At 44.7% G+C, this 24641-nt stretch overlaps 1 protein-coding gene across 1 annotated transcript in view; it reads right to left on the bottom strand.

Annotated features, from left to right (window-relative positions):
- The window catches only part of HADH (hydroxyacyl-CoA dehydrogenase), a 44736-nt gene extending 23287 nt beyond the window's left edge, over window positions 1-21449 (bottom strand). The window contains exon 1 of the mRNA XM_032400970.1: window positions 21151-21449. Coding sequence (XP_032256861.1) covers window positions 21151-21282 — 132 coding nt within the window. The 5' untranslated portion in view covers window positions 21283-21449. The remainder of the gene's footprint in view (window positions 1-21150) is intronic.
- Between the last annotated feature and the right edge of the window lie 3192 nt (window positions 21450-24641).

Genomic DNA, 24641 nt, shown 5'->3' with positions numbered 1-24641 from the left:
GTACTCAGTTCAAGCCGCACGCAAGAGGACATGCGGCCTACCACAAACACAAGTGATCCAGGATGCCAGCACGACTGAGATGCCCCTCGGGGTCTGAGAAGGCCCCCGCAGAACCACCGCTCTGGAAACATCTGTGGATCAACCGTGTAGGAGAGGGAAAGCTTAGCTGAAGTGAACCTGCCCAGAGAGGACAGTAAGAAACCGTTCTAACCCACCATCGTGATGCAAGGCTGTTGAAAGTGGGTGACTCAGATTCCAAACTGAAAACCGGAGAGGAAAAGTAACACAAGAGCAAAACTCAAAGGCAAAGAGGTCCAAATCCCTGAGCCAAGATTTCCAAAGAACACTTACAAAAAATGGTAAGATGGGTTTGAAATGGAAGTTAAGTACGAGAGCACCTATGGCTTCTCCCTGAGCAATCTTCCTAGCGAGGCTGCAAGTCTGAGCCTGTGGGCCTGTGGGCAGAGCCTGCCTGGGGACCAGGACAGGAAGGTCTGCTCCGGCCGGCTGGGTAACGGCCGTAACGAGAGTCATCCTGCCAAGAGGACAGAGGCGGTGAACTTGCCCTGTTGGCAGAAACGCAGGCTGCAGGCAGGCAGCGCGGCCCACGTAGAACACCCACCCACCCAGAGCAGGCTGTCTCCCCGAGGAGCAACAGACCGAGGCCCAGCTGGCCAGCGCCTCAAGCACATGACACGAGCTGGCCCCCTCACGCATTCCGAGTAAAAGCAGCACGAGCACGTTTAGAAACCGTGCGCGGAAGGCGACACAGCAGGCCCGAGACTGTTATCTTTAGAAAGGCCCTTGGCTGGGCCTCGGAAACTCAGACTGGGAGAGAGTTCCCATCCTTCCCTGAGAGGAATGGCTCGCTGTGCCTAAACCACTCACACGCTGTGGTCTCTGCTGCACACCTGCTTTCCCTCCGGGGCTCAGGAACTGGGGAGTGGGCCAGGCAGAGGGTACCTGTGTGACCAGCCCCAAGAAAAACCCAGGGCCCTGGGTCTCCGGGGAGCGTCCCTGGTAGACACTCCACAGGTGCCATCACAACTTGTAGCTGGAGGCGCTGCGTGTGTCCTGTGTGACTGCACAGGGAGAAGACTCTGGAAGCGCCTGACTCTCCTCCAGACTTTGCCCCTTGCACCTTTCCCTCTGCTGTTTTTGTTTTGTATCCTTTTGCTGAACTAAACTGTAGCCATGAGTATCATTATATGCTGGGTCCCGTGACTAAATCACCAAACCTGGAGGGGGCGGGGGGATTTGGTGGATAATCCTGACACAGAAACTAAGAAAACAAATCTCAAATTCAGATGCAGTTTAGCTGAAATTAAAATTATTTTGAGGCGGGGTCGCCTGGGTGGCTCAGTGGTTAAGCGTCTGCCTTTGGCTCAGGTCCTGTGCTCGGCGGGAAGCCTGCTTCTCCCTCTCCCACTCCCCCTGCTTCTGTTCCCTCTCTCGCTGTCTCTCTCTGTCGAATAAATAAATAAAATCTTTAAGTAAATAAATAAATAAAAATTACTTTGAGGCAGGCACCCCTGGGGAGCAACAGCTGAAGGGAGGTGTGACTGATGACCACTGATGGGGCACCTTGCCTGCAAGGGAGGGGCGAGCAGAGGTGCTAGCTTTAGGGACCTTCCGTTTTTGTTCTGGCTCCTCTGAGAGGCCCTCTGGAATGACACAAGTGATTTTCATTTGTCCCTCTTAACCTCTGACCTAGATTATCCTCTAGGACTCCCCAGATTTCCACCTGACTAGGTCCCGATCCACTTTCCCCTCTACCTCTAGCAGGCATCACTCGGATTTTTTTGCTCCTCGAGGAGTTGGAGAAGACAATTCAAGTACATTTGGCACAAGAGAATACCAAAGCTGAAGGGAACAGAGATAAAGAAAAGAAAATGAGGGCAGTGTCCTTTTGCTTAGGGACTTTATAATCACACTGAGAACACAGAGGGGGAGAAAACTAAGTATATAAGGCTCCGTATGTGGGAAGTCAAATAAAATAAAAACTGCCATCGGGAAGAATCCTGTCAGGCAGCTGAACTCAGAAGGCTGGTTGAAAGGAGGACATCTAGAATGGGCCAACTTCCCAAGGAATAAAGGATTAATAACCATAAAGAAGTGAGGGGTGGGGGACAAGTAAGGGGTGATTTCACACCTTTTCTCTAGAAACCCACTTTCAAAGGTATTATAGTCATGTTTGATTATGATAGTCATGGGGCATTTTAGTTACATAACAGATAAGCCACAAGGCTTTCCTTAGACAGCTGACCCCCCCCACTCTGAAAATCCACATACAACTTTTGACTCCCCCAAAACTTAACTATTAATAGCCTACTGTTGACCACAGGCCTTACCAATAACAATCAATTCACACATATTTTGCATGCTTCATGTATTATATACTGTATTCTTACAATAAAGCAAGCTAAAGACGATGTTAAGAAAACCATAAGGAAAATACATTTACAATACTGTAAAAAAACAGGGGCACCTGGCTCAGTCAGTTAAGTGTCCGACTCTTGATTTCAGCTCAGGTCATGATCTCAGGGTCGTGGGGTCGAGCCCCACCTCAGGCTCTGTGCTCAGCATGGAGTCTGTTGGAGATTCTCTCTCTCCCCCTCTGCCCCTGCTTACTCTCTCAATAAATAAAATCTTTAAAAAAAAAAATACTGTAAAAAAATCCATGACTAAGTGGGTCCCCACAGTTCAAACCCATGTTGTTCTAGGATCAACTATAACTGCTTTTTTTAAACTGTAAGCAGAACCAAACCTAGAGGGAAAGTGCCCCGAAATAGTCAAGTAAAGCAGAGGCACATGCATTACAAAAACACTAAAATTCAACCAGGAAAAACCATGGCCAGAAAAGCGTTTACAGCCTTCATGCTAACCTTCTTCTCTTAATCCAAAGTCCTCTGATAAACTCCCCCAGCCACTCCCTGCCCCCCTTGCAAGAAGACACTGGGCAATCCGGTCCCTGCCTTGCTTCATCCGAGTTTCTGGCTGAGCACACTGGAGACAACACGTGTGTAGACACTGGCCAGAAACAGGTACCAAAACAAGGCTCTCCAGACAACGTTCCAGGAGAGCAAAGTGCGCATGTCAAATGACCATGTCAAAGTGAGTGAGTGTGTAACATTTAGTTTCCCTCTCACCCAGAAGATGCAAGAGGTACAAGGAGGAGCCAAACCTGACAGAGAGGAAGAAGACAGATCTTTCCCAGTGTGTTATTGATCATATTCTTGCTCTGCAAAATTTCCCTTAGCTCCACCGTGCCTCACTGGTCTCAAAAAGCTCAATGTTCTCTCTTTTCCTCAAGTGACTAGAGGATTTTTTTATGCTCCAAAATGCCTCTACTGGTACTTTTGGTCCAGTGAGAAGGCAACAATTGTATACTCTAAACAGTTATCCCCAGCAGTCTTGTTTTGTTTTTGTAAATACTTTCTACTTCAGCTTTTCTTTCTTTGATTAATTCATAAAACCTCAGGAAAATATGAAGGAAATCTTATGGTAGAGACACAGGTAGAAAGGACATTCCTATTTAAACCCGAAGTGGATATGGTTAGGTCTGAATAAAGAAAATACAGGCAAGAAAGAGAAAATTAAATTCTCCTTGAAATATTTTCCATTTTAGGAAGAAGCTCTTTAGTTCAGGTCACAATTTATTTGCACGGAAACAAATGACCATTACAACATAACCTCAGGTGATTTCAAGTTATAGCAACATTTTCATCCTACCCACCTGCAGAGAGCAAACCATCCTAGTGTTCTAGTTCCTTGCAATCATTTCTTGCAGAAATACCCTGGGGACCCCAGGTCAGCACTATCTTGAGGGCAACTTCAAGCCCTATTTCTCTCTGCAACTCTAAGTGCCTGGCCCACAGTCAGCACCCAATGTTTACTTGTTAAATAAATGAACAAAACACAGTATTAGATACTTAATAAAGTTTCCACAGGATGAGTCCAGTGTTTTTTGACTGTATTAATCTGCTCCTACTGTTGTCTCAACTGTCCAGCACTGAGACAGACTCAGGATGCAAGCAGTCTGTCCCTTGCCCCCATGCATTCCATGTCAGACTCTCATCCCAGATTGGCTCAATAAGCTGAGGCAGTCTTAAGCATGGCTAGACAGCCACAGGCCACTTAATAAACACCAGCTTGCTTCTTTCTAAGCTTTTAATGCACTTGTCTTGTTTCTCCTGAGATCCCCGAGAGCTGGGAGAGCTTACAAAAGTAACAGTCTCTACCCACAATTATCAGAAAGAACACAAGCCCTTAAAAAAAAAAAAAAAAAAGCCAAATGCAGCAAAATTAAGAGATGCAATGTACTGAGCATTTACTATGTGCCAGGCACATACTTCGCATTTTCCAAGACTATTTCCGATCAATCCAACAGCCTTGCTGAAGTAGACATCATCCTTGTTTTGCAAAAAAAAGGAATGAAAGAGGTTGAGTCACTCGGCCCAGTATCACTCAGCCGCTAAGCTGTGAGGGCAGAGTTCAAATTCCAAGGCTGCCTGGCTCCAGAACCCTTCTCGTAATCCAGTTAGAGGAGTACAAAGAATGCGGTCTTATTTGCTGAGACAACCAGCTTTCAAGATACAGTAAATAATATTATTTTACAAAAATGTCACGCTATTGACTTCTTTGTATTCTCTTTCCCCCACACCTTCCTTAGTAACTATTATGGACTTGGTGACATCTATAAAAATTCCTCTTAACACGTCAGTTCTCCTCCAAACTGGAGTCTTAATACACGTTCACAGTCCCTATGAAATTGGCAGCACCATTTCATTTTGTAGATGAGGAAAACTGGGGCTGAAAGAGGTTCCATACCTTGTACACTGTCCCATGGTGAGGGTTAGCAAGTGGTGTAACAACACACAGAAGTAGCCTTCAGCTCAATCAAATCACAGTCATGTTCACAGCAAATATGACTTGATAACCAAGGACATCTATCCAGACAAATGACATCTGCCATGTGAGCCTCAAAAGACACCTGAAACACCCTGTGGTTCTAGGACAGCAGTTCTCAAAGTGTGGGGACCAGACCAGCAGCATCACCCTCATCTGGGGACTTGTTAGAAATGCAAATCATCAGACTCCACTCCCAACCCAATAAATCAGAAACTATGGGTTCGGGCCAGAATTTTAACAAAGCCTTCCCGGTGATTCTGATGTTCTACGATCTGTGCTCAAATCTGGTTGCAGGTTAGAATCAGCTGAGAAACATTTAAACCAACAATCGTGCAAACCTCATCTGTAGATACTGATTTATTTAGTCTGAAGGCACTGGCATTTTAAAAACAACCCAAGATGATTTTTTTTTAAGATTTATTTATTTATTTGAGAGAGAGAGAGAGAGGGAAGGAGCAGAAGGAGAGCGGAGAAAGAGTCTTAAACAGACTCCCCGCTGAGTGCAGAGCCCAACGAGGGGCTCGATATCATGACCTGAGCTGAAACCAAGAGTCAGACGCTTGACTGAGCCACCCAGGTACCCCCCCTTTTTAAAATTTATTTTAGAGAGAGAATGTGCGCACACGAGAGAAACACCCCCAGATGATTCTAATGTGCAGCCCAAATACTAAAGAATCACTCGAAAATAAAGAACCTGTCTGCCCTAATTCCTATCCCCACCCACCCCAGCCCTTCTCTGTTGCCAATTATCTCCTCAAACCACTGCGAGGCCAGCAAATCTCTGTCCCAAAATCAGTAGGGTTTCTATATCTTCCTGCTGCCTTGTGTCCATGAGAAAGTTCTAGACATTATCCAGAAGGTACTATCTAGAAGACTCCTCTCCTCTAACTTCTCCCCAAATTCCTCAAGGAAAAGTCAGGTCCCACCAAGCCCCTACTTCTGCCCAGGCCTCTTGAACATCAGTGTCTTGCTCATCTCCCCTAAATGCTCCATCTCCCCTAAACCTGTTTCTTAATTCCTTTCTTGAAGGTCAGGCCCTGCACACGTGTTTCCCAATTATGTTCCAGACCCTTCCCTTGAAATGGCGGTCTTCTGGCCTTGAGATAACTGTTTACTGCTGGCTCCTGGCTAACCCCTAACAGCCTTAAGCTAGCCACTCCCTTTCTTTCTTCTCCACAGGCCATAATGCCAGGAAAAATCCTGAGCTCCCTAAAAAGAAATCCCTTGAAAAACTCCACAACAAACCGAAACCCAAGTCCACAGAGGTTTGCTATCCCTAGTAACAACTACAGTTTAGACTACTTCCTATATGCCAGACATCAGGCCTATCCTATCTCATTTAATTTTATTTAACCAATTCTCAAGTATTATCAAATGCCAATTTTAATGAGGTGTCACTTTACAGTTCTGTAGTTTATTCTCTTGAAGACAATGATGAGATTAAAACCTGCAATAAAAGAGCATATAATATGATTATTTTTGACATCTGCAACAGGAAAATTCATTGTGCAGTTACCACTACTCCCACAGCTAATTACTGATCCCAAGACAGGATCCATGGAATACAAGTATCTATACCATAAGCATTATGCTCACCACTGGGAGGCTCGTCGGTTCTTCAGCATTCAGAGCTCTTACATTTTTTACCAAGTGCCAGTAACTGTTCTATTCTCCCACTTCTTTTCTTCAATTTACAGCAAAAGGTTCTTGGAGGAGGTACTGTGTCTTCCCTTGGCACAAATAATACTATGGACATAAATGTACATACTGGCACTGAATGCCTCAGATCTCATCGGTGATACAATAAAAACTCTCACATCATCCAGAAGATGCTTAAAATTTCAGGATCAATGAAAGGAAAACACATAATTTTTTAAATTTCTTAAGAACTCTCAGAGCCTCAAAATCCTCTTTTCAAAAAGACTTCAGTTTTAAAAACAATGACCTCATCTAACCTTTCTGGTAACCATAAGATCAAATGTTAAGAAAGAAGGTGTGTATGCTGAGTTACAAGTATCAAAAAAAAAAAAAAGCCACACACCTAAACTGAAACACAGTGTTGACACTTAGTTCAACAGCATTCCTCTGAGTCCCACATAATAACACACTAGTGTAGGGGCACATAATTCAATAGCAAAAGCCTCCCAGTTGAGTTTCCCCACTTTAAGCTCATCTCTCCCAACCTTAACAGATGTTTGTTTCATCTTCTTAAAGTGCAAGTCAGAAGTCTCCATGGGTTCACATTCCTTCTTCCACTAACCAGCCAGGTCTAAAAGTGTCAAACTCGTAACTCCTAAGGCCATCCTACACAGTTCCTTCAGCTACTTCTTTTTGACCTTAAAATCTCTTTCCCATCTAATTTCTTCACTCCTTCTTGTAAGAATCATACCAACTGCTGCTGAGGCCTACCTCTCTCCTATGATAGAGATGGGGGTTCACGGTTATGGCTTTCTGGTGACTCCTCCCCAGTGAAATCCAGAGTCCTCCAAGTGGTTAGTTCTTCATTCATGGCTTTCAGTTATGCTCTGGTTTGAAGGCTAAGAGCAGAACAAGATTGCTGTGTTGTTCTTGGAAGCCAAATAATTGTACTGGGGTACACAAACAATCTGGACAGTGGGGAAGCCTTTGAGAACAGTGTGGGTAAAAAATGCAGGGATTATTAGAAAATGCTTTCAACAAACGATCAAAGTCACAGACAAAAAGCCTGGCTTCTTAGAAGTGAGCATTCTTGATGCCCTCCCCAGCACCTGTGCTCCCCTATGAATGGAGGGGAACTACCATTTAGAGTATCATGCTGGCCACATCTCTACACTCATCCCTTCAACTACTGCCTACCACTAAGTCAACACCTATGTTGTTCGTGCCTCTTCCAGGCTCCGGGATGAGGCAGTGAACAAAACAAATCCCCTGCTCTCAGAGAACTTTCACTCATAAATTACCCAATTTCATCTTCATAATAGCCTTTGGGGGAGGCATTGTAACAATAAGCAATCTGAAGGTCTGGAGAGGACTAGGACTTGAAGGTAGGGCTGTCTGCATCTGGAGCTCATGTGCTGCCTATTCTTGACCCAAAAGGCATGGCAGTCAAGACCATTCTGTCTCTGCATCTTTTTCTTCTGCAATCTCAATCATTCTCATAATTCCAGCTGTGCCTAAAACTAACATATTCTGTCCTCAGTCATCATCTTGATGTCCTACAGTCATCATCTTGACCCTAAAACCAGTTTTCTTTGAACTCCATTAATGGTACCACTATTACGATGGTCACAATTTGCTACACAACACTTTTTTCTTAATCTCAACCCTTAACTACTGTCCAAAAAAATCCTACCCACCATCCAAGACCCACTTCAAATGCTACCCTCTCCATGAAGCCTTTTTCCAACTGAATGTGCTCCTTTCTCTGTTTTGAAACCTCAGAGCTAGATTTTTACTGGTCTTACTCTGCTACTGTATACCAAAGTAAACTGTGTCATTTGGATCTTCGTCTAGCAATCTCTGCTCCCGGATTTAAATTCCTTATGGCATAAACTGATTTGATCTTTCTATCGTCTAGTACTTACCACATGCCTTGCACACGGTGGCCGTCCCATAATTAACTGCTAAAGACTAAATGCTTTGTAGCATAGTAACCTGAGCCTGTACTCTTCTCCAGCCATACCCCACTTCCTCCTCCTCCATACTACTTCACAGCTTCACACCCCAGCCCAGGTGGTTCCCTCCACCAGGAAGCCCCTTCTCCCTCACTGCTACTTGGGGGACTCCAATCATCTTTTAGAATTCAACACAGAGGCTATTTCTCCTTTAGGGAAACCTCTCCCAACCTTTAACAGAGGTGGTCACTTCCTGGCATCTCTACAGATTTACAGATACAAAGAATCTTTCATACAGGATTCCAAATACTGACAGAAAAAGCATAGCGCTGCTGTGAGCCACCAGCTATCAATGGCTGCTCCATTATGTAATGGTAGTGCAATCACCAGAATATGAACACAACAGATACATCAAAAACAAATTGGTCATAGGCTATTTTATGCTGTAAAAATCTCACAAATTTCAGAATAATAGTCACTAACCAATCAGTATATAGGAGAAAGTCCAGGTGTGAAAGATAAAAGATAAATTAGACGCGGGAAAGTTGACCAACACCAACTTTGAATGATGAACTCAAGATAACACCTAGAGACCTTTTCCAAAGAGCTGCTGCATCATCCACTTCAGAGTCTGAATTTGCTGTTACCACAAATACCAATACAGGGTGGATCTGGCACACTCCTATTTGCAGTCCAAGCAGAATTTCCAGTAGGGGCACCGGGGTGGCTCAGTCGGTTAAGTGCCTGACTTGATTTTGGCTCAGGTCGTGATCTCAGAGTCTTGAGCATGCCCCAGGTCAGGCTCCGTGCTCAGTGTGGAGTCTGCTTGAGATTCTCTCTCTCTCCCCCTCCCTCTGCTTGCTCTCTAAATAAATAAATAAAAGTCTTTGAAAAAAACTTCCAGAAAATATAAATTTCATATACATATATGCAGTATAATATATGCATATGCTTTTTTTTAAGAGAGAGAGAGTGTGTGCAAGCGGAGGGCAGGAAGGAGCAGAGGAAGAGACTCTTAAGCAGGCTCCACGCCCAGCACAGAGCATGACTCAGGGCTCCATCTCAACACCGTGAGATCATGACCTTAGCTGAAATCAAGAGTCAGACACTTAACTGACTGAGCCACCTAGGCGCCCCTATACATATGCCTTTTTACATATACTTTTTAAATGTCCTTTTTTCCTTACCAGAGAAGATATATCATATAGATCAGATCTTTTTTTTTTTTTTTTTAAATTGTATTTATTTGACAGAGACACAGTGAGAGAGGGAACACAAGCAGAGAGAGAGGGAGAAGCAGGCTTCCTGCCAAGCGGGGAGCCCAATGCGGGGCTCGATCTCAGGACCCTGGGATCATGACCTGAGCCGAAGGCAGATGCTTAACGACTGAGCCACCCAGGCGCCCCTATATCAGATCAGATCTTATGTATTTAAAAGTCTTACCTTAAGGTATTTATTTTTTTTTTAAGATTTACCTATTTCAGAGAGAGAGAGAGAGAGAGCTCGCGCATGAGCAAGCATGAGTGGGGAGAGGGGCAGAGGGAGAAGCAGACTCCCAGCTGAGCGGGGGACCCCCCCAACGTGCAGCCTGACCCCAGGACCCCAAGATCATGACCTGAGCCAAAACCAAGAGTCAGATGCTTAACCAACTGAGCCACCCAGGTGCCCCTGACCTTAAGATATTTAAAACACCAAAACTTTCATCTGTATCAGGTCACATCCCAGATATGACATATAGGCAATCTATCTGCCTTTATTAGTTAGTTGTTCATGCTTGTATTTCCTTCTCTGGACCATGAACTCCTCAAGAGCAGCAACCACATATTACCTTTTACCCACCCCAATACCCAGCACATGCAAGACACTTAATATTTGTGAAAAGAACACATGAATAATAGATTTCTAAAAAGCCTTAGTTTGTAAGTTATTTTTAGAGTTCTCAAGAAATCATGACTATACAGAATGGCTAAAATTAACAACACAGGAAACAACAGATGCTGGCAAGGATGCAGAGAAAGGGGAACCCTCTTACACTGTTGGTGGGAATGCAAACTGGTGCAGCCACTCTGGAGAACAGTATGGACGTTCCTCAAAAAGTTAAAAATAGAACTACTTCACAATCCAACAATTGCACTACTAGGTATTTACCCAAAGGACACAAAAATATAGATTCGAAGGGATATATGCACACCGATGTTTACAGCAGCATTATCAACAATAGCCAAACTATGGAAAGAGCCCAAATGTCCATCGACTGATGAACAGAAAACGATGTGGTACATATCTACAATGGAATATTATTCAGCCATAAAAAAAGAATGAAATCTTGCCATTTGCAATGACATGGATGGAGCTAGAGGATATTATGCTAAGCAAAATAAGTCTGAGAAAGACAAATACCATATGATTTCACTCATATGTGGAATTTAAGAAACAAAACACATGAACATGGGGTGGGGGGAAGAGAGGCAAACTAGGACACAGACTCTTAATTATAGAGAACAAACTGAGGGTTGCTGGAGGGAGGTGGGTAGGGGCATGGGCTAGATGGGTGATGGGCATTAAAGAGGGCACTCGTGATGAGCACTGGGTGTTGTATGTAAGTGATGAATCACTAAATTCTACAACTGAAAGTTAACACTGTATGTTAACTGGAATTCAATAAAAACTTGAAAAAAAAAGTCATGACTGTAACTTGAAACTATAACAAATTTTACGTAACTTTCAAGTTATTTTAGAATATAAAAAATCACATTACTTTGAAAAGTACAGTAACAACAACAACAAAAAGAGCTAATAAGCACAGTCCTTTAGTCAATTACCAAGGGGGAAAGCATGCTACAAAAGTCTCTGTTACGCTGGCAAGCAGAGTAACTGTTTTCTGGCACTGGTGGTTAAGATGCCAGGCAAAAGGGGAAGTGAAGGACAAGTGCTGTGCAGTCTGAGCACCCTGTGATTTCAAAAATGAACTTATGCTTAATTTCCTCCAGCATGTGAATAGGTCTTGTACCCTTCTATCAAAGGGGCTGCCGGCAAGGCTAGAGGCATGCAAACCCTGTATTTGTGACCATCTGTGAGGGGCACATGTGCGAGCCAGGTCAAGGATGGCCACAGACCCTCCAACACAGGTTTCTTCTCTACCACACTGGGGAAACGAAGGCACCTCAGCTTCTCAACTCCTGTAAGGTCAGAGATCAGCAAAAGCATTTATGGTTTACGTTTATTTGCTACAGATAATTAGCTACAAGATCACTGATTTTTAGAGCAGAAAGATACCCTACAGATCATTCAGTGTGGTGGCTTTCAAACTTTTTTAACCATAAAAATCCTTCTTTATAGGACTGCATACAGAAGAGCAGTATGTAAAACAGAGGTCAGGGTAGGGAGGTTTGGGATTCATAGAGCCCTTAAAGTCCAGCAGAGCTTTAGTGTAAAAATCTCTAACCTAGTCACATCCATTAGGATGGCTATGATAAAAACAAACAAACAAACAAAAAAAAACAGAAAATAAGTGCTGGCAAAGATACGGATAAATGGGCACCTTTGCACACTGCTGATGAAAATGTAAAATGTTGCCGCTGCTATGGAATACATTATAGCAATTCCTCAAAAATGTAAAAATAATTACATATTACCCAGCAATTCTACTTCTAGGTATATACCCAGAAGAACTGAAAGCAAGGACTCTCAATAGTCCTTGTTGGTCCTAGGTATACCCATATTCACAGCAGCATTATTCACAGTAACCAAAAACTGGAAGCAACCTGAGTGTCCCAAGACAGATAAATGGATAGACAGAATGTGGTATATACATTACTCCATTAAAAATATTCCAGTGAACTATTATTCCTTAAAAAGGAAGGAAACTCGGACACATGGTACAACATGGATGAACCTTGAAGATACAATATTAAGGAAAATAAACTAGTCAGAAAAGGAAGAATACTGTAGGATTCCACTTAGGTACCTAGAACAGTCACATTCAGAGACAGGAAGTAGAACGGTGGCTTCTAAGGGCAGGGGTGGGATGGGGGGAAGCTATCATTCACTGCGTACAGAACTTCAGTTTTGCAGGATGCAGAGTTCTGGAGATAGATGATGGTGATGGTTTGGCAACAATGTGTATACACTTAAATGCCACTGCACTGCAGACAGGTCCCCCCACTATCTGGCAGTAGAACATTCCTATGAAAACGTTCGTAAGCCAAAATGGCATAAAGCAAAGATGCAATTACCATTAATTTATATGGAAAAGTTTTGAGCCTCCTCAGACCCCAAAAATAACCTCTCTTAGGCTTTTCTGATACCTTAGGACACATCTTGCCAATGGATACACAAAATCAATTGAGATAAAGCACAGGTGCTCACAGACACAGTTCAAAGCCATGGTGGCTGGATGCTGAGCGTCGTTCCCAGGGAAGGAGCCGCTCGGGGTGTGCGCGGTCTCTGAAACGGCTCGCTGCCAAACAAGTGCTGAATGCTATTTTGGCTTTTCACCTACTTTCACAAAAGCAAAAATCCTCCATGGGTTTCTTTCAGTTGCCAAAAACACAGACTAATGTAGATCTTTCATAAAAGCAAAATGGCATAATGCAAGCTCTTGGAAAGTGGGGCTCACCTGCATTTAAAAATGGCTAAAATGATCAATTTTATGTTATGGATATTTTACCACAATTAAAAAAAACCCAAACCTCTGTTCTAATCCAACACAGCACTTTCATTTTACTGAGGAAAGAAACGGAACCAAAGCAGAAAAACTACTCACTTAAGATCACATACAGGCAGTAGTGTAAAATGTGATTGCATAAAAGGTACTTCTGTCTACAGTACTTATTCCATCAAACTCTTCAATGGCCCCCAGTGACCAAAGAATAAACCTTCAGTTCCCACATATGGCACGCAAAGCCCTCCAGGATGGAGACTCACCTCCTCTCCAAACACACTGCTCACTGACGCCACCACCGTGAGGCCCACAGCGTCCACATCTACTACCATCTCACCTTCTGGCCCCTGCACTGTCCACGCCTTCTCCCCAACTCCCCCTCACTAAGCCTCAGTATCACACATACTAAGTAAGATCACTTCCAGACCTTACACCCCAAGATCTTCTTAGCCCCGGGCTAGGTATCCCTCCAGCGCTCCTGTAATAGCCCTGTGCCCACCACACTGCTATGACCATCTGTTTCAGCCTTGCCTTCCCTACTTCCCTACTGCAGGCTCCTGACAAAATGTCATTCATCTCTGGCCACTGAGCACCGAGACCCAAGCTGGCTGCGGAGCCCCCCAGGCAATACTGACTGAACACATACAGCTGGTAAGAAGGCCAAGATGAGATCAGATCTCCCGAAGGTCCTGGGTTCTTTTCATCGGTGTAGCTGAGGGTCCCCCCGTCACAATGTGAAAATAATTATATTACCGAAGGCTCTTACTTAGAAAAGAATTTCACGTGTCGCAGATGCAAAGAAACCCTACTCGTTCTTCTTGAATTATGCAACAACACCCCCAAAGTTATTCCCAACCTTCTGAGAAGGAGACGGTAGTGGAGAAACGGAACACAAAAAAGAAAGGCCTTCTGTTCCCCCTCCCATAGACATCTGTTGGTTTTAGAATAAGAAGGGCTCTTCCTGGCACTTTAACTTGAGTGACCATAATTTAAGTCAACCTATTAAGAACTCTTGTTTTATATTACAGTACCTACCCACTGTAAGACCTTGAGGACAAGCAATCTGTAATGGAAACAAATTTATTTGAAGGCTATGTTCTCATAGCTCCATGACCTCCCTAGCCTTGGTGGAAGGCAGGCTTAGCCAGAGAGAAATATTTTTAGACCCGGGTGCTTGAGAGCTGTAAAAATAGGCCAGGTGAAGAGCACACTTGTCAAAGCCCCTGAGTACTCCAGCCACAGGGCCAAGGAAACACGCCAAGCAGAAGCATGCTGGTTTTACATATTTTTGCAAACATATCACCAGCTTTGAAGCAGCTTCTCCGAAGCATAACCTGAATGGTAAACGTGTGAGAACTCTGTACAGAGAGCTGTCCCGTGTGCCCCTACGTGACAGGAGGACCGCGGGGCATCAGCATTACGTTCGCTCAGAAAACTATTCTGACTTCCTTCCAATTCCCAGAATAAGTGCACTGAGTAGCGCTCATGACGCTGACTGTCCCCCAGACGTTGCTGTTCCTCTGCAACAAGGCCTGCCCTTGAGTGCGTGACTGGATCCAGGGAGGAAAAAAGGCATAAATCAGATGCGTCTCTCAGAGCTGGCAATTCTGGGGTTATGATTATCTCCGATTGTGCAACTCAACTCTGCCATCAGCACGGGTTGTCTTCACTAACTTCGACAATCAAAAAAAAGGCATTCCGTCGAGGCTTTCCACCCCCCCGCTACCATAACCAGCTGGTTTATTCTTACAACAGTTTAATTCACTAGCTGGCTTTGTTTTTTGTTGTTTTTTTTTTTTACTTAGATTTTTATATTTCAAAAAGTATTTCTAAAAAGCCAAAGAAATGTGCCTCCAGTTTCAGATGAGAAGTACATATTTTTTTGAAAATTCAATAAGCATCTGGATTTGGTAATGTAGAGAAAAGTAACTCCTCTCCCAGGACTCTCTCCTCCCATTTCCCACCAATTCCAGGAAGGAGAAGGGGTAACAGGACATGTCACTAGCATCAACAAACTCTTGGTTATATTGACCTCTCTCCAAGATGCTGCCATGATGAATACTTTGAGTAGAAGAGACAGTTACAAATCCAAACTTCTCTCTAGGAAGATTAGTATGGCAATGCCCGCTAGAATGAGTGGGGTTTTGCTGAAAAGGACCAATTAAGAGGCTCCCACAGTAATTCAAGTATCAATGCCTGGTCCAGGAATTACAATGGGGAGCACAAGGGAAAGAACACTCCTCACAGAGAAAAGCCTCAGAGCCTTTTGCAGCACAGAGAAGACTCTGACCATGACCCCAGCTTCAGAGTGTATCTGGCTGGAAGAACAAGAGTGGTAATGACAGAGGGAGGAAAGTCACAGGGAAAGCTGGAAGGGACAAAGGAAGGGAACATGATGAATAACTAAGTCTTGGCAAGGGAGTCTGAGTCTATTCTTGGCAGAAAGAGGGCATCAGAGCAGCCAAACAGAGATCACCAGTGAGCGATTCTAACTTTGAGTCTAGAGCTAAGGAGAGGTCAAGCTGTTAATCTGTCGATTCCAGATACCACAAAAGATCCCCTTGCCCATGGACACCACACTTCTCTCCACAACACAGCAGAGGCCAGAGGTGCAGGCAGAACTGTGCTTCTCTCAGCTTCGGGGGTCAAACATCTTCAAAGACAATTAAGAGGATTTAGAATTAGAGAAGTCATCACCAGATTGATCTCACAAATCTCCCGGAAAGCAACACGCACGAACAGTCACCACTGAACATGCTAGTGAAGTCTCTTCAGCTCTTTGAGCGGTTAGCCCTCTCGGCACCGTGAGGCCAGTACCCTTGTTTGCAGATAAGGGAAGAGGCAGAGAGGGGTCAAGTGACTCACCTACGGTTCCTACAGCAAGGCCAGGTAGGGCTGGGTGCCAGGCTCTGCCATACTCTGCTCACTTTCAAGTGCTAGACCACCACTCACCAGAAACTACTGCATTGTTCGTATACCCCAGGCAGACACAGGATAGAGAGCAGCAGTATAGTCTCCTGAGGGCCCAGGAGAGCTGGCAGTGAGGGCTGTGCCTAAGGCAGACATGCGGAGAAGACAGAAGTGGGAGGAAAGGAAGGTAGAAACACAAGCAACGGGCAGGTAACAGTGAGGCTGGATCTAGGACACGGCGGAGAAAACCCAAAACCTGACTGAGGTGCCATTTCTGCTCTACAGTGTCCAAACGTATTCTTTGGCATTCTTTTTTTTGCCTGTTGGCCCCCCGCTTCTCCAATCTCCAGCCCCACCCCAAGTCCAATGACTAATATGCCGACAGGGGCTGGTTTTGCTGTCCCTAGTATATCATGAAGATCAGAGAAGAGCCCGCTAAAGAAATGAGCAACAATGCAAGAAAGGAGGGAAGAGCTTCACGACAAATGCACCCCATACCCTTAAGGAGGGAGTTAACACTGGAATAAAAACATTCCCTCCATAAAGAACACTCAAAAGGAGAGCTTATAGCCAGGTAACTGTGCCAGTCTCCAGCAATCCTGAAAGTTTTCCCAGGCCACTGCACTGTGTTCAAGCACAGTTCAACTGAGACGTATTCACTGTAGCAGAAAAAACAATAATAATAAAGTTAAGCAATACAGAGCAATTGTGACCACTCTCCTATTCAGCATCAGAAAATTCAGAGTTTGGGGGCAGAGAGAAGAAATGGATGACCAAATTCAGTGGCTGGGGAGGAAAAAAGCTCTCAGGTCCACTTGAGTCCTTATCAAGCATGACAAAGTACCACATATGTTGAGGAAATATTCATCTGTAGCTCAGAATGCTCACCCCTGCCATACCCCAACTTTGTTTTAATAGTCTAAGGAGCCCTCCCCAGAAGAAATGTGTACTTTTTGTTTTTTAACAAGGAAAAAAAATAAATAAATAAAAAGCTTTGGGTGAGAAGAATCAGGCCCCCAGCCCCTTCCAAACTTTCTCATCTCCTCAAAGAAGTATAGTGTGCTAAAAGGAAGGTTGTACCAGGAGTCCTGAGGAATCCAGCTTCTGAAACGGACATTTCCAGGGAGCCCACTGGCTCCCCACCCCCGCCCAGTAACATAACTAAACCTATGAGCTCTCCGGGTTCCTCAGATGAAAAAAAGGCAACAAGTGAAGTTCAGAAAGGACTCATTCAATAAATTATAGAAATGCACAGCTAGTAGCTTTCTTCCTTTTCTCCCCTCCTTTACAGAACAAAAAACAACCTGCCCCTCACTCAAGGGTCATTTAATGCTATAAGCTTCTTTGCTGGCCTAAGTATTCGGCTAAAGCTAAATTGGTGATCAGAACCATGTCAGAAGTCTGTAATGGACAAACACACAAGTTAACCTTACTAAATATTAACCTGCAGCCTAAGGGATTTTTTTTTTTTAATTTAAAACAAACAAAAAAATGACAGGCAAAGTAGATGCTCTAGGAGAATACACATGTACAAATGGCCTATGCTCTGATCAAATATAATGAAGCACAAACTTCACTTACCTGAAACCGCTAAATTGCTTGAGAAACATGTTAGGCTCCCACAAAACCGATTCAAAAAAAATTTTTTTATCCTACTCAGCATGAAGTGGAACATATGGCAAAATGATACATTTTACAAAAAATTAAAATTGTAAATAGAACTACTTCAGAAAGAGTTCAGGGAAGTGAAGATAAACACATAGCTTAGACGCCAGTTTATGCTTGTGTTTCTAAGGCTTCACTGAGGATTTACCATGGGTGGGGGGAGGGTAAAAAGCGCCTTCCCTCTTTTCAGAGGTCCATGAACAAACCAACCACAGTATCAACTGGCATTTGTGTTCAAGATTAAGCAAGTTGGAACAGAATCATGACCAATATTCTTCATCTAAATAATACAGTCCTACCTCTGCAGCAACAATGAGAGTTGGGAGTGGATATGAGCGAAAACGGTCAAATGGACAAGGATTACTTCAACGAAGATAATAATTGTAAAGGCAGCTAACATTTTGTGAGCTCTTATTAGGTGCCAGACACTGTGCTAAGTGCTTGACATATGCTAATTCATTCAATCCTCTCCATACTCCTACCAGGCTAGTATTAGTATTAGTCCTACTTTAGAAATAAGTAAACTGAGGCCAGAGGCTAAGTAAGTTTCCCATGTTAACACAGCCAGCACGTGAAGCCGAGCCAGCATAAAAATTACCCAACTCCCCATACTGAACTGGACCCATTCTATATTCAAAACACATCAACTAATTCTTCAGTGGCACTCAATCAGCAAAACGGATTTACCCAGCGCCAAAAACCATAGGTCAAGGAGCATGAAGAATGAGGTGATACACTGCCTGGGACTGCATGCCGCAGGGCAGAATGTAAAAACAGATCAGCTAAACCACCCAAAACATCAGCGAAACCAACCAGTGGCACCCAGAGATGTTCTGCAGGAAAGCATGGTTTCCCCCCACAGGATTAGAGTTGTCACCTGAAGTGAGTGAGGCTCTTTTTAAACCCTGTTATAGGGCGCCTGGGTGGCTCAGTTGGTTAAGCGACTGCCTTCGGCTCAGGTCATGATCCTGGAGTCCCTGGATCAAGTCCTGCATCGGTCTCCCTGCTCGGCAGGGAGTCTGCTTCTCCCTCTGACCCTCCCGACCCTCCCCCCTCTCATGTGCTCTCTCTCTCTGTTTCTCTCTCTCAAATAAACAAATAAAATCTTTAAAAAAATAAAAAATAAAAAATAAACCCTGTTATATAAGAATGGAACTATGTTTCTTATGAATGTCCACTACTTAGACTTCTGGTATTTTTTTTCTGAGCCCCACACCAAACGTGGGGCTCGAACTCACGACCCCGAGATCAAGAGTCCTGCTCCGCTGACCGAGCCAGCCAGGCACCCCTAGACTTCTGGTGTTTATCAACGTTCAGAATGACAATTCCATTATGTTTCCAACTAGTGCGGTAAATATTCCCCCTTAACTCTGAAAAGGCGCTCCTTGCTCCACTTACTCAGGGATTTGACCCACAAGTATGTGTTCCCACCAATGTCAGTCATTTCTCCCCACTCCTTTCTCAAGTGAATGCTCCATTACCATATCCACAATTTTAGGTGCTACCTCAGTGCCTTTTCATGCAACATAACACCCCAAATTTTTCATGGTATCCAATAATGGATGCAGCATCCCAAGAACTGAGCAATCCCATTTTGTACAAAAGTTGAGGTGATGCTTTCCACATAGTTTCTAATCCTCTTCCACTGATGTCTTCAAGGTACTGTCCATTTCCTACGCTGCTATTGGAGGCTAAAGCCCTAATAACTTGTCACCAAGACGCTCTTTAAGTGTTTTTAAGCTAATACATTATTTTACACCTGCCCATAAGAAATCTCACTCTCACAGCCTTGGGAGATTCTGGTGGAGCAGGAAGAATGTAAGTGCGCTCAAGCTAAGCTCTGAGTATCATGTAGTATAACGTGTGGAACTTTTAAGTTAAAGGGACTTACTCCTCCTCACATGTAACAGATTACAGGAACACCATAACCTAGCAGCCAGGGTATCCATACAACAAAAAGGGCAATGTATGTCCAAAAACATGATCTCAGAAGAAAAATAATGAGACTGTAAGAAGTCAGATGGATAAAAACATTTTTAAAAAATACTGATTTTAAGAGAAAATGCAATTAAATATGCGGCAAAAAAAAATCTGCAGGGAGGGAGAATTAAGATATATAGTAATAATAAAGGATTTTTTTTAGAGAGAGAGAGAAAGGGGGGGAGGAGGGGCAAAGGGAGAGGGAGAAAGAATCCTAAGCTGGCTCCTCCACACTCAGCGCCAGGCGAGGCTTGATCCCACAACCCTGAGATCATAACCTGAGACAAAATCAAGAGTCAAAATCAAGAGTCTGACTTAACCGCCTGAACCACCCAGGCGCCCGGAAAGATTTTTTTAAAAAAGCAAGCATGGAAGTGTGTACTTGGTTGCAGATAGACACTGAAAAAATTAAACCTTCTTGACTGTAGCCACTGCACTCCAGTACTCCCTTAAGAAAAACTTGGTAACTGCCTCCGTCCTCAACAATACAAGTTGCAAAGGGCTGGAACGCTAAGAATAAAGTCAGCTAAGAAAATCAGTTCTCCAATATGAGCTGGAATATAACCGCTAAAAATAAATACATACATACATACATACAAGTATCACAGTATCCAGGTAATCAGTTACACAACTGAGCCCGTACCATAGCTCAGGTGGAACAGGACAGAGTCCTGAAGATGAACAGTGAGATGAGAGACTCTTCCTGGGCCCTCAGACACTCTACTCCCACTCTCCCCAGACCCTAAACCGCGCTGAAACCGCGCTGTTTTCTGCAAAAATGGGTAATAGGTCAAAGTTGCCTAGCCAACGCGCTTGCAGTTGGAGGCGTCCCAGGGCCTCACAAGCTACGATTAGGTAACCTTACAAAGTGCTACCAAAAGGATGACTATTATTATTCTTTGTAACCCACAAAGGAAACACATGTCGAGGGTGGGGAACAGAGATCATTTAGAAGAGCAGAAAACGGCTCCGACAAAGACTGTAGAATTATTAAGAAACTGATTACAAACAAAACTAACTGATCGCAGTCCAGGTCTCTGGAAGCAAATTCGGTCTAAGCCCAGCAGCAAGCGCACATGTTATTCCTCAATACTGTGCACATATAATACTATCCTCTCTGCACGGCCCGATTCCAAAGTCCATTCAGAAACACTTTCCACGGAGCCTTCATCGGACCCTGCGGGAGGCTGGAAGTTAGAATCTCAGGCTCAATCCAAGGACATTCGTTTTTCGGGGGAGTGGAGGAGAGTCAGGCCCAGACTCGAGACTTTTCAACTGCACGGGTGAGGGGTGGGGTGGCATTTCCCCCGGTTTCCCGCGGACGCTGGCCTCCCGGCGGGACACCCACGCCGGTCTCGGCTGGCCAGCGCCTGCATGGAAGCGTGCGCAGCAAATCGAGCGGGGTACGCTGTCCGCCCCGCGGCTCACCTGGGCGATGCCGGCGCCCATCAGCCCCCCGCCGATAACCGTCACGTGCTTGACGATGATTTTCTTCGCCGAGGCCGAGGCAGTGGACGAGGAGGACACAGAGCGCACGAACTGCCGGGTTACGAAAGCCATGCTGCAGAGACAAAGGTAGCGACAGCGATAAGACCTAACGAGGTTACCGCGGCGCAAGGACTGGCAACGAGCTGACCTCTGGGGGCGGAGGCCTAGGCCGCCCCTCCGCCCCGCCCGCCCTCGCGTTCAGTGACGTCCTCGACGGCGGGGGTGGAGACTCGAGGTGCGCCCCGCCCATTGGCCCGGGCCGGCGGGGCACCGCGTTCGAACGGCCGAGCGCGGCTTCCGGGCCCACGTGGGCTGGCGCGGCTACGGCCTACAGGCGGGGAAGGGGGCGTGGTCGCGGCGGCGTGGGGGCGGAGGGAGCGCGCGGGGGCGAGGGGAGGTGGGCTCACGGCGGTCGGGGGGTGGGGCCCGGGCCCTTCCGCGGCCTAAGCCTCTCTTCGGAAAAGGCACCAGTCACTCGTGAGATGAAGTACCCGCTGTTGCCTTGTTAAATGCTCGTCCTTGATGCTTGCGCGTATTTCGGCGCTGAATACATACATGCTCTTTGGCTGTGGTGATTATTTTAATGCGATGGATATTGATTGTTTCTGCTGAAACGGAAGGAAGCAAACTGCTCACACCCAAAACAAATGGCTAAGGACCCACGAGTTCCAGTGCAGAGAACAGGCCCACGGGAGGGAAAGGGGGTTGACCTTTAGTTACCCATTTCAGCGTCAGACATCTATCAGTGCAGGGAAAGTGGACGGTTGAAGGTCAAAAAGCAACCATTGTAAAGTAACACATAGAAAGCATTTGAAAAGAATGTCTTTCCAAATAATGGAAGATTTGGATACCAATTAGGTCAATCTTCTCATTCATGTGAATAATTTCTGGTTACTGTACTTTAGTAATACAGAATCTTTATTATTTTTGAATACACAATAAGAACCCACAAACACACCATCCAAACAAAAGTCAGCCTCTCCTATCAGAAGTAACCCACATAGCGAATCCCGTGTTCACCATTCCTTTGCTTTGATCTCATTTTTATATCTAATTCTGTAAAATTATGGGAGAAGCGCTGTTGCCCAGCGCTCTGTTAGGATTGGAACAATACTAGGATCACTACTGGTTAAGGAGACAGTGTTACATCCAAGTAACTGAAGTCCACTGAGTGCCAGAATGTAACAAATGCAAAAGCCAATGGGACTAGAAGTGGAAAAGAAAGATTACACAGAGAAACCTAGTAGAACAATGAAGAACAATGAAGAAGAGAGAATTCTAGGCAGAGGAAGCAGCGCATGCTAAAGTAGAAACAGAAGAAAATATTGCCAGGGGAAAACAGAGGAATTAGGTGTGGCTAGAAGTGAGGGTAGGATGGTAGATTAGGAGGATGCATGGATGATTCTTGACGTGGATTTTAACTTTTGGTTCTCATTTAACAAGTGTCTAATGCAAGGCCAAACATCCAAACATACTCTAATTAGCGTTGTCACAATAAACACTTTTTAATGAAAATCTGTGTAATGTAAAACAGTGCCCAAGGATACTACATTTTCAGATCTGTGATCTGTTTTTCTCTGAAAAGAATAACCACTGCCATGTTTTTAGTGGCTCTCAAATCTGAGGCTGTCTGTATTATCTAAAGGTGGGATGTAAAGAAACGAGCACAGCAGTGGGCATTGGGAGTGCTGGCTCTGTCGCTTGTGTGCAGTATGACCCTTGCAACACTTCCTCTCCCTGGGCTCCAGCATCCTTGTCTATCAAAAGCAATGGCTGGATACCTTTCCAGCTGTTCCATGCTAAGACTCTACCCCCAGTTCTTGACGTGGGAAACAAAGGCAGAAGAGAAGTTATTAAATTTCCCTACTACTTACAGCACATGGACAAGTCCTTGACAGAGGCAAAGTGACATTCCTCTAGGAACTCAACTGCCTCCATGTTAATACTTTGCTCAGGGCAAAAGACAAATTTAGCCAGACCCCCAGGGTCCTGTAAGTCTACTTTAACATATAAAAATTCTTTTAGAAATTTCCTTTATCTCGGGGCACCTGGGTGGCTCAGTTGGTTAAGCAACTGCCTTCGGCTCAGGTCATGATCTCAGGGTCCTGGGATCGAGCCCCGCATCGGGCTCCCTGCTCGGCAGGAAGCCTGCTTCTCCCTCTCCCACTCCCCCTGCTTGTATTCCCTCTCTCACTGTCTCTCTCTCTGTCAAATAAATAAATAAAATCTTAAAAAAAAAAAAAAATGTCCTTTATCTTTAAACCCCCAAAGATACATGTTGGCAATCATCTCCCAAGCCTATGGCCCACCGATATGCATCTGAAGGGTCTCATGACTAAGGTTTTATTAGATGGTAAAAAATGACCTTTTCTCAACAATAGCTAGCCCCCTCAAAGTCCTGGAAACCTTGCTTCCATAGTGCCCTAGAGACTTACACTATCCCTAATCCCCTCCTAACTTGAAAGTATATAATGGGCCACTCCTCATGACCCCATTGCAGCCCTTTCTGCCCACGGGTCCTGTCCCCGTGCTTTAATAAAATCACCTTTTTGCACCAAAGATGTCTCAAGAATTTTTTCTTGGCCGTCAGCTTTGAACCCTAACATCTTTCCTACATTTTTCTGAGGCTGGAGGGACACCCCACCTGCCCTTCCACTCCAGCCCAGTCCTGATCAAATGACAGTTACAATAGAATCATTCTTCTCTTACCAAGACTGCAAGTCTTTTCCCAAGTGTGTGGCCTTGGCCTTTTAGGCATCCAGTAATGTGGTCCCTGACTGGCACCTTCACCCTGTTCTTGGGGTCCTGCTTCATTTCTCTCTACAGAAAGAGAGGGGGTACTGGGAAGCATGACTGAACCAACTCAGAGACAGCAAAGGGAAGGACTGCCACAGAGAATGGAGTAAGTGATGACTGCTTTTGTCTCATAAATGGATCATTGTAATTCTTAAAAAATACATATCAAAGAAGCATTATTTGAAAATATACATGGTGGAGGGCCTGAAGAGTGGCAGAAGCAGGGAGTACAGTAGGTCCTTCACCTCCAACAAGGCAGCAATGGACAAAAAATATCAAAGCCTTCCCAGCTGCCCTGCTTTACAAAGTAGGTACGTGGAGAGAGAGCTGAGCTGACACTTGGACTTCACATTGTCATACGATAGACACATTGCCCCAAGGACAGGGTGCATTAATAATCAGGAGCATTCATGGGGGCAGGATTCATGGAGTAAGTTAGACTTTTCCTTATAATTGTGGGAAATTCATGATTTCTGGCTTACTGGGGGAAAGAGTGAAAAATTACAGCTGCTTCTCCTGTTTTGTTGAGCAATTTCTAGGTTTCATATGGTAGAAGACCAGAACCTGTGCCTGCTTAGGGTGGCACAAGAACAAAGCCTGGAAAGTTCAACCGAAGGTTTACCAACTGCAAAACT

The sequence above is a fragment of the Phoca vitulina genome, unplaced genomic scaffold, assembly GCF_004348235.1.
Source record: "Phoca vitulina isolate PV1807 unplaced genomic scaffold, GSC_HSeal_1.0 scaffold3, whole genome shotgun sequence".
Lineage (NCBI taxonomy): Eukaryota > Metazoa > Chordata > Mammalia > Carnivora > Phocidae > Phoca > Phoca vitulina.
This window is presented reverse-complemented; position numbering and strand designations above follow the sequence as displayed.